Raw genomic sequence first — 11430 nt, forward strand, 5'->3', positions numbered from 1 at the left:
TCCTAACATCACCTAGTAGAGAACCGTATAAGATTCTTCTGACACATCAAATAAAAATACCGTTTGCATGATGACATCTGACATTTTATGCTCCATAACTCACCTCTAGTGACCTGTGTGTAAAGTTTCTGTCATCCGGCAGCCAATCATTTGCAATAGAAGCAGATTTTGGCATTCTAGTTTCATAAGCAATTTGATCATCATAGAACAGCAGGTTTCACACAATCTACTCACATGTCGGGAACAGCATTATCATTTCTAGGTTCCACAATGAGCTATAATTCAAATCACCATGTGGTAGTCAACAGTGTAACTGCACTGATGGGGTGTAATGTAACAAGCAACACAGTTGATAGTGTGATCAATTTCAGCAATTTTGCCAGTTGTTCTGTAATTTCAGTGCTAGCCAATGACACAGCAGAATGCTTCCCAGTTTCTGTATCATCGGTAAATCACCCCTCCACTACTTTGCAAGTACCATATACTAGATTGCAAATACAGATAGATGACTGTGCAGTACGTCCCTTCGATTATGTACACCAAAGAATACCAGAAAGCACCCTATACACTGTAATTATCTACATATTTCTAGCACGTCGATCATAGTACACAATTTACGATTATGACTGGCGATCTTTCCCTGTGTGTATGGGAGTCACAGGGTGTTCTCGCGTTCCTAGGATAAAGTCGGAGACTGACAGATCCCCCACCGCAATGCCCTTGACCAACCCTCCCTGCAACACGGTCGCCAGTTTACCCTGCAGCTGACCAGAAGTATGAGGGTACTATACCCACTATATTCCACGTTTTGTCAAGGAACAGAGCGAGCTGTTTCTGTAACTGCTGTTTAGTGATGACTGTTTCACACCAATCTTAACCCACAGCATACATTCAAATGTGCATGTTCTCCCCAGATGCGTACATTTTGAGAAGGTTAATACCCCTTATTGGTGCATGCTAGACGTGAGAGTGTTGCGGTGATATAACAGATGGTTAAGACGAACTGTGTGGTTTATACATGATGGAGCTCCAGATGGATGGAGACTGAAACATTTAACATAAATCAACTCTGCTATCAATTCTGAAATATTATTCCAGTGTCTGCAATCAGTACCAAGAACGTATCGGCCCGAGAGAAATGATCATAGAGCATAAACACACACTCCTATGGCTGTATGGTTCTACACCTGAAAATGCTTATATTGTTAAAGCCCTGTGGTTTCTGAAGTATTAGTAGTGAGGAAAGCAACGCTCTTAATTCTCTAATACAGAACATATTAGTCCAACATCAGACCTACAATCAACCTGCAAGTTTCCTACCCCAATTACTATGGTGACAAACTTTAAAATGAAAAATTACTTCCTTCTACACTCTTCTGGCGCCCTAGAAATCGTCAGTGTATATCCGCTTCTGGAGCTGGCTATAAACCAACTAGAACGAAGGCAGGAGACTATTGTTCTGTCTCTTAGGAAATTAATGCATTTTATAGGTCTTTTTAAGTTAGAAACGTATGTACCCTAAATCACACTTCCCGCATCAGTCGTACTTATTATTAGTAGTAGTGGCGGTTTTGAGGGATACGGTTGTGGCTCACTATCAACTAGAGCGAGGAAAAAACGAGATGAATATTTTCGATAGTTGATGCACTGAGTTACCACCCACGTCCTGCTACACGAAAATGCACGTGGAGAAGCAGCAAGTTCTGATGATGGAGTAAGCCAAACAATCAGTAGCCAAAGCAGAGTAGAGTCTTACTGCTGTTTACAGTAGCATCACTATGGCTTTGGCAGCATTCTTCTTTCACACAGAAGTCCTGGTCTGATGTTACGTAGTTTTGCTAATGTTTAGGATAACATAGGAATTTCGTCCGAACACCATGTCCCTCGAGTACACCCTCCTAACACTATTAAAGGTGATATATGTGGCATCGATCTACTCTCCTACAGAACACTCTAAGGAATGGCTTAAGTCTGACAAATCCATTGATTCTTCTCCTTAATATTTAAAGAATAGTATTGCTTGTGAGAACCAACCATAATTCAGTAATATCTATATTCGTCTGCATGAGAACACAGTTCTGGATTGGGATACATATGTTTCGTCTGTTTAATATAGCGTCCCTGTGTAATACTTATATCGCTTTTACTAAAGTATGTTACGAAAACCCCCATAGTTTACTGGGAGGGAGGGTTAAGACTGAGTGCAGACAGAGCATAATTTTTAAGGTTTTCTCGGTCTCCAGTATATGGATACCCCCAACCCACCTCAGTTCCTCACATTTCATACTACTTTTTGTCTCATTTTTGTATTCACAATCAATTTACGTAATTTTGCCAGTTTTTCGTGATTTTACGTACTTTGCCGTATTTTCCTCAATTTTACGTATACCCCCTCAATTTGTCGTAATTATACCAGGTTTTCCTCTATTTACACCGATTTTATGTTATTTTTCATATTTTTTCGATAGTTTTCTGGCATACCCATGCGTTGTTTGATTTTATAAAAGGACATTTGCGTGTCCTATGAAGAAGAGAAATTTGTTAACATCGAGTATAGATTTAAGAGTCAGAAAGTCGTTTCTGAAAGAATTTGTATGGAGTGTAGCCATGTATGGAAGTGAAACGTGGACGATAAACAGTTTGGACAAGAAGAGAATAGAAGCTTTCGAAATGTGGTGCTACAGAAGATTGCTGAAGATTAGATGGGTAGATCACATAACTAGTATTGAATAGTATTGGGGAGAAGAAGGGACCGGCTGGTAGGACATGTTCTGAGGCATCAAGGGATCACAAATTTAGCATTGGAGGGCAGCGTGAAGGGTAAAAATGGTAGAGGGAGACCAAGAGATGAATACACTAAGCAGATTCAGAAGGATGTAGGTTGCAGTAAGTACTGTGAGATGAAGAAGCTTGCACAGGATAGAGTAGCACGGAGAGCTGCATCAAAGCAGTCTCAGGACTGAAGACCACCACAACTACATACACCAGCCTACTAAAAAATCCTAAGATTTCCCCTCTTCTTGATGATCGGCAGGCATGTGTTTGGATAGCAAGATCATGAAAAGTGTAGTAACACGAGTGGTGCAGAATGGAAACTCGAAGTATGGAAACAAATCCGTGAACTGTTACGACATATCAGAGAGCCTGTCTGCAGACTCGTGTAGCGATGCACTTGATGGAAACTCAAAGTATGGCACAATTCTACAAGCTCATTTAACTTCTACTCTACCATGCAGGGATCTGCAGCAGGGAGCTGACATGTGTACAGAGTTGATTTCTGTTGCTGCTCTGATATTTTTCCCATGAGTATATGTTGTTATTGCTTACCAAATGAGCTTCGTTACTTTTGTTTATACCTTCCAACTCTGATACGTCCCCACAACCCTATCAGGACATCTACAAACTGTACATTTCGGGTATTTTTTATCCTAGTAATAAGTTATTCGTTAGCTGACGCATGCCGTCTGTACTTAGCATCGTGGAACGTGAGAGTTTCCCTTCTCTGTACTTACAGAGTGCGCACCCCAGGCAGCGTAATGCGTAGACGGACAATTAGCAAGTTACGCATTCGAACAGCAACCGTCCGCCCTTGAGAGCTCTAGAGACGTACATGTAGAGACTAAGCATCCATATTACCAATCGCGAAGTCTCGATTTTAACCAGTTGTACGTTATTTTCGACAGTGCTACAGCCTCGCAAATAGAGAAAAACTCGTCGCAAAACGATTCTTCACGGGGTGTAAGCACATATAAATTCATCCTGCTAAAGAACATAACATCTTCGATGCAAGTTATATTATCGATCTTTCGTAAACAATATTGTCTAGATTCTATCGTTCCTCACAAGCCACTATTAATCAAATTGCGTGCATATGGAGTATCGTCTCAATTGTGTGACTGGATTCGTGAATTCCTCTCAGAGAGGTCACACTTCGTAGTGATAGACGGTAAATCATCGAGTTGAACAGAAGTGATATCTGGCGTTCCGCAAGGTAGTGTCATAGGCCTTCTGCTGTTCCTGATGTGAGCAGCCCCCTTAGATTGTTTGCAGATTACGCTGAAATTTACCGTGCAGTAAAATCATCAGACCATCAGTTCCAATTACAAAATGGTCTAGAGGGAATTTCTGTGTGGTGGCAATTGGCACTAAACAAAGATAAATACGATGTCATCCACATGGGCACTAAAAGAAATCCGATAAATTTTGGGTATACGATAAATCGCACATATCTAAGAGACCAATAGATTTGTGCGATTTATCGAACGGAAAGATTTAGGTGTTCCTTTTTCCCACGCTCCATTCGAGAGTGGAATGGTAGAGAAGTAGTGAAAATGGCTCGATGAACCCTCTGCCAGGCACTTAAGTGTGAATTGCAGAGTAGCCATGCAGATGTAGATGTAGATTCTCCAGTAATAGCAACAAACCAAGGTATCCCGCTGCGCCTTTCACATCCCCTTTTATACTCTTAAAGATCCACGATGACGGCACATGATCATGCCAGTTCCGCTATTTTGTATGCTAGATGTCCGTTGAAAGAATGGAGACAGTCATTGACGAGTATTATTGTTATGTGCAGAATAGAAGTGCACAGTAGTCGAACAGTATAGTACAGCACTGTACTCGAATGCACCCAGTCACTCACAACGAAATGTTCTACAGATGCATTGCATTTGCTCTATTTACTGTATGTCTATGTCCATGCGTGTATCGTGGATGGCTCTCGCTAGTGGATCCACCTTCGAACCCTGTCACGGGTGTAGCGGATTGTGGATCCACAGCTAGACACCGTTCCGGATATAACAAGGGGTGGATGCACACTCTAACTCAGGCCTACCTTGGTTCAAAGGATCCATCCGCAACACTGAATGCATTAAAATATGAACTTTTCTCCTCCCAGGAACGTTGGAATTGTGTTTCTATCTTTTGTAGTTCGGAAGCAATAAATCTTTGAATTCCTTTCCTACTTTTTGAATAGCCCTGTATTTGTAAAATACTCCGTTAATGCACGTTCTCGAAATTGTAACAGTAAACCAATCCGTGATGTATGTTCGCTTGTAGCGTGTGCCACTGCAGTTGGCTGAGTATTTCCGTCATAGCTTCGCTCTTACTAAACGGACCTTTGACGAAACCCACTTCTCTTCTTTGGATCTTCTCTGTTTCCTATATGTGTTATCTGGTATGGGTCCCAAACTGACGAGTAATAGTCTAGTATTCGTCGAACGAAAGTTTTGTAAGCTGCTTCCTCTATTCCACAACACTTTTGAGGATTCTTCCAATGAATCTCAGATAGTCATCTGACTTAACTGCGACTAATGCCACTTTAAGTAGTTCGATACGCATAATCCCAGACGTGTAATGAATGTAACTTCCTCCAGCGATAGTTCTGTAATCGTGTAACCATACTTTAATGTGTCTTTCCGCGTATTCATGCACAATACGTCACGTCTGTTTATGCTGAGGGTCAACTGGCAATTCCTGGACTAAGCATCGATCCTCTGTAGCAATTCCTGCATTTAGCTACAATTTTCTAGCATAGGGACTTTTCTGTGTATAACGACGTCACCACAGTCTTCCGTGGCTAACCGCTGGGTCATTTGGATTTGGTGTGAAAGGTAATGATAGTATAACACGTCCTTGAGGTACACCCGAAGTTATTTGTACGCCTGAAGATTTTTCTGTTAAGAATGATACACTTTGTTCTGTTTGCAGGGACGCTTCAATCCCATCACAAAGCTGGTATGATATTCATTACGCTCGTACTTTACTGGTCAGTGGGGGACTCTCGTGGGACGCAGAGCGACCTGGACTTTTTCAAAATCCTACAAAAGATCAACGATTATACGAATCTCTACTCATCCCCATTCATTTCCATTTAACCACATTTCTAGCAAGCAGTCATTCAAAGCACCGAATTTAAATTCTGTGGAAGTGATCCCGAATCCTCGTACGGTCGACGCACTTTTCCAATAGACGACAGCGTCACCAGCAAAAAATCTAAAATTGCTGCCCACCCAATCCGACGAATCATTTATCCACCTGGGGAATAGGAGTGGTGCTACAGACGTAACCTGGAGCTAACATGACATTACTTTCATCTTCGTCTCTGGTGACTACTGACTGGCCCTGAAACCTACTGGATTCTACCGGTCGTCAAGTATTCGAACCAGTAATGCATCTGAGAAATTATTCCATATGCTCTGATCTTAGTCCACGATGTTTCGGTGACTGCTATGGCTCCCTCCAGATGACGGAGACAAGCAGCATACCAGTACTACTGTATTCGAACATTACACGAATGTTTTCTCTACTCATCCCCATTCTGTCCAAGTGGATTCATTTCTGAAGAGTCGCTTCACTCATTCATGATACAATGTTGATACCACTGATTCTACAAGAAACAGGCTCATGTTCGTAATCTTAAAAGGGAATACGCAGTGCCAGGTACCTACCATAAAGAGCAACAGCTCCTCTAAGCACTCCAGATAACTACATTGCAGACAATGTTTGTAATGAAGTACAGTCCAATGGTTCAGATGGCTCTAAGCACTATGCGACTTAACTCCTGAGGTTATCAGTCACCTAGAACTAATTAAACCTAACTAACCTAAGGACATCACACACATCCATGCTCGAGGCAGGATTCGAACATGCGACCGTAGTGGTCACTTGGTTCCAGACTGTAGCGCCTAGAAGTACAGTCACATATTGGTCCTGTTATGGAGTGTTTACTCTTGGTTGGCCTTGTTAGTGGCTTGCAACGAGCATTCCCTGCGTCTGGGAGCCATCGGCCGGCCAGTGTGGCCGAGCGGTTCTAGGCGCTTCAGTCAGGAACCGCGCTGCTGCTACGGTCGCAGGTTCGAATCCCGCCTCGGGCATGGATGTGTGTGATGTCCTTAGGTTAGTGAGGTTTAAGTAGTTTTAAGTCTACGGGACTGATGACCTCAGATGTTAAGTCCCATAGTGCTCAGAGCCATTTGAACCATTTGGTAGCCATCGCCAAAGCCTTGCAATGACGCTTTGATGCACATCCAGCGCGGATGGCGGATCGTGTCTCACCTACATGAAGGCATCTGAAGCTTATGCCGTGCACAATTGGGTCCAAATAGTGTCTCTGTTATATTTAAGCTGCACAATACACGAAGAGTCTACAATTAACACTACTCGTAACGCAAATACAAACATGTCTGATACGTTACGGGCCTATTTCCTGGTTTCTGGGTTTATTTTTGTTTGTTTTAGCCACTTCCATTCCTGGCACGTTCATTTATGGAGAAATGGTCAACTCTCCATCTGTACACGTCCAGTATTAATGGTATATTATTAATAGTATATTGCTTGCCTCCGTCACCTCGAATAAATGTAGCTGACCCCTGTCTTTTGTGGGATTTCGATACACGTCTTATGCATGCTAGTGTATTGTTATATGTTTGCAGACCAAAAATCTCCCATGTAAAATCAGGGGTCCCGCAAACAGCGATCGCGTGGAACCCAACTCGCCCTTCCCGCACACGAGGCCCGGCAGTAGGTGCCCGACGGCCAAGTTTATATCTTGTTCCTCGACTTCCACAAGGTGTTCTATAGCGTCCCGCACTGTCGCATAACCAATGAAGTACGAGCTTATGGAATATCAGATTAGCTCTGTGATGGGACTGAAGAGTCCGAGCAAACAAAACACAGCTTATAATTCTTAACGGGGAAAATCTTCAGGCGTAAAAATAACTTCGGGAAGTATCACACGACCATTACTTTTCACACTATATCCAGACGACCTACTGGTTAGCCAATTTCTTCAAATTCTCTTCAGTTCTGTTCTTAGTTCTTCATATTGTTCCAAGTAGCTAACTTCTTCATATTTCTAATCTCTTCATACCTCTATTTTAGATACCATGTTTGTTAACTATAATGCACGATATTTCATGTGGCCACCTGCCAGACGTCTTCTTGTTGAGCTATAGGAGAATGCTCACGACAGTACACCGGATACTGTCTGGACGGTGGTCAGATGAAATATGGTGCTTGATAGTACCCTGCAATCCCTGAAAATCATCTGCTATTCAGGAGACTGGAAAAATTCCAAGATTCACAACAAAAAATAATTTTTGGGGGAAATTAGTTGGAAAACGCGAAAGTATAATCTACTCAAAAATGGCTCAAATGGCTCTGAGCACTATGGGACTTAACTTCTGAGGTCATCAGTCCCCGAGAACTTAGAACTACTTAAACCTAACTAACCTAAGGACATCACAGACATCCATGCCCGAGGCAGGATTCAAACATACAACCGTAGCGGTCACGCGGTTGCTGACTGTAGCGCCTAGAGCCGCTCGGTCAACCCGGCCGGCTATATTGTACTAGCTAGGGACTTTACAAAGTAAGGTAGCTAAGATCATAGCGCAACAAGATTGGCGCATTGTCAGAGGTGAGTACATATTTCGGATTTCCTGGAGAGACCTTCTGCGTTAAGGATAACAGAGCGGGTGAAATGGTGCTGCAACTGGAAACGTACTCCAGTGTTGTAGTACGCGGAACAGTATGATTCTTGGGGGCAAAACTGCTTATTTGCACACAGATTCGCTGTAAAATTCTGGCGGTATATGGAGTAATTGAAATCTCCCGTCTAGCCGCAGTGAAGTGACACTAACAGCAGGCCGCTGCGGCCGAGCGGCTCTAGGCGCTTCAGTCCGGAACCGCGCTGCTGCTACGGTCGCAGGTTCGAATCCTGCCTCGGGCGTGGATGCGTGTAATGTCATTAGTTAGGTTTAAGTAATTCTATGTCTTAGGAGACTGATGACCTCAGATGTTAAGTCCCATAGTGCTCAGAGCCGCTTGAACCATTTGACGCTAACAATTTGGTCAACGCGACAACAAACTTGAGTGACGGTCATCGGAAAGTCCAGATCTTGCACCACCCCATTTCCATCTTTTTAGTAATCTGAAAAAAACATTTAGAGAAAGAGATTTTAGAACGATGAGGACGTTCACAAAGAAGTTGCCGAATGACTCCCTGACCAAGGAGCGGATTTCTATCGTCGAGGAATCGAACAATTCAAAAAATGTGTGTGAAATCTTATGGGACTTAATTGCTAAGGTCATCTGTCCCTAAGCTTACAAAGAACCTAAACTATCCTAAGGACAAGCACACACACCCATGCCCGAGGGAGGACTCTAACCTGCGCTAGGACCAGCGAATCGAACAACTGATAGAATGTTCGAACTGTTGTTTACATAGACTGGTGGCAATGTTGGCAATGGCGTCAAGTAGCTGTGTCAGTTTCAAGTGTAATACAGCGTTCAGTAAAAGTTACCTGGCCTGCCTCAATAATATGAACTTATTTTTTCAACTCCCCTTCCATATTGATTCTTCCGGGTCAGTCTTGAACACTGTCAAGAAAATCTGATAATTCTTACAGATGTCAGAATACGAAAGAACGTCGTGTACAAGTGATACATTTGACAAGGTCGTTAAGGCTTCGTTGATGGACGGGAATTGAGCACTGACATTACTGGTTTCGAGGTTATCGCAGCAGAAGCCCTGTTATTAACTAAGAAACTAATATTGTAACAGCCTTGCAGCACGGCATAATGAGCAGTGCAATTTGGAGATGCAACTGCATGGAGTTTATCTGAACGTCGTTAGCGAAAAGTGAATACAGTTAGGAGAACGTGAACTATGAGTTCAACGGACCGCGGACGTTGACAGTGCACTGCCAGAGAAGAAGAACAGCTTACAGTTTTGAGGAAGCAAAACATGACACGTGACGGCGGTCCTCACCAGAGCGTAGACGGCTGCTGCCGCCGCGGCCGGCACCAGGCGGCAGCACGGTCGCGCCATGCATGGCTCCGCTCGGCTCCCGTCGGCGGCTTCCGTGGGACTGAAGCGAAGGCGACGGCGAAGGCGCGCCGAAGCACGGACAACGTGCCCCACCAGGCACCAGCCACAGGGGGGCAGGCGAGGCGAAACACGGCCTGGTTGCACAATTCTCTTAGCGCACCATTCACACCTGTGCAGGCCGGGAATGGTAGTGCTGCGGACGGCGCAAACCTCCAACGGAGCTGGAGTCACGTGGATAGGCGGTGTAATGCATTCACACAGAACTTTGACGAGAAGCAGCTTTATGTGTTCGTGTCAACACCAGTTGCAACTGGAAGATGAAAGCCAACACCTGCCAGCTTTTTACAATATTTCTAATTCTGTATGAACTGTTCTTTTACTTACAAAACCGTCAATAGAACACAGTTGACTGTGCTCAAAGACGACAATAAGCTGGTGAACAACTTTGGAATCTATGTTACTAGACAGCCAGCTATGTGCACGGTGAACTACACCAGCTGCAGGTTGCCTCTCTAACTGCTTCCAGAGGAACAAAAATTTAATTTTCATTATTTCACATAACTAGTGACAATTTAAAAAATTAAAATTCTGTCATAATCTACTCATTAACGGGTATAATCTTATGTTAAATGCTTAACCACTGAACATCAAAATATAAGACGCATAAGGCCCGTTGGGTGGTTCGTCTGTAGGGCAAAGGGACTAAACGCAAGGCCCGTGTTAAGATACGGAAACAGATCTCTCTCTCTCTCTCTTTCTCTCTCTCTCTCTCTCTCTCTCTCTCTCTCTCTCACTCGATGTCGTAATAAGGACCACTACGAATCCATGTTCTGTTTTTTTCGAAACCAAAACAAATACGGAAATCGAGGTGATCGATTGATAAACTTGAAGCACTCCAAGTGGCCCGGCTGCGAACTAACGTTGTGTTACCGGAAGTCCTTTAAACATAATAACAAACATCTTCCAAACTTATTGTCACTTACGCGCGTAACGTCAAACATTTAACACATCAACTTATTTTTAATCAGACGTTTGAAGCTTATTGATACGTGGGTGCTCGAGTCTTTTGGTGTATTTACTACGAGGGTGTACTGAAAAGTAATGCCTCCTACTTTATGTGAAAACTCGTAAAGATTTTTAAAAAATAAGATAAACATTCTACATCTTTATTCTTCGTGTGTACATACTGTATTTATTTCTCAACGTAATCACCCAGGCGACGAACACGTTTCTCCCAACGAGAAACCAGTTTGTCGATACATTCACTGTAGACTGTTTGACTTCACTGATGGAGCCACAACCTCACATCTGCTTCCAACGCTTCATCTCTAACTATGTGAATCTCCCGACGGTGTTCTTTAAATTTCGGAAACAGATGAGAAGCGGGTGGGGCCAAGTCGGGACTGTACGGAGGATGATCGATGACACTGGCCCTAACGCGTCGGATTGCTGCAGACGTCTCATCGCTCGTCTTGATCTGGCGTTGTCGTACCGAAGGAGAGGGTGCTCCGTGCTTGGACGATCTCTTCCAATATGTGCTTTCACTTTTCGGGGGACCTCTCACGCACCGACACATTTCCGTTACACAACGCAATGTT

General features: G+C 43.4%; 1 protein-coding gene across 2 annotated transcripts in view; it reads right to left on the reverse strand.

Moving 5' to 3' along the window:
• The window catches only part of LOC126284676 (uncharacterized), a 125719-nt gene extending 115840 nt beyond the window's left edge, over window positions 1-9879 (reverse strand). The window contains exon 1 of one of the 2 annotated variants that reach the window (XM_049983795.1): window positions 9773-9879. In XM_049983795.1, the coding sequence (XP_049839752.1) occupies window positions 9773-9832 (60 nt within the window). In that variant the 5' untranslated portion in view covers window positions 9833-9879. The remainder of the gene's footprint in view (window positions 1-9772) is intronic. The other variant, XM_049983796.1, reaches the window with a different exon arrangement.
• Window positions 9880-11430: the final 1551 nt, after the last annotated feature.

Source organism: Schistocerca gregaria, chromosome 8 (assembly GCF_023897955.1).
Source record: "Schistocerca gregaria isolate iqSchGreg1 chromosome 8, iqSchGreg1.2, whole genome shotgun sequence".
NCBI classification, from domain to species: domain Eukaryota; kingdom Metazoa; phylum Arthropoda; class Insecta; order Orthoptera; family Acrididae; genus Schistocerca; species Schistocerca gregaria.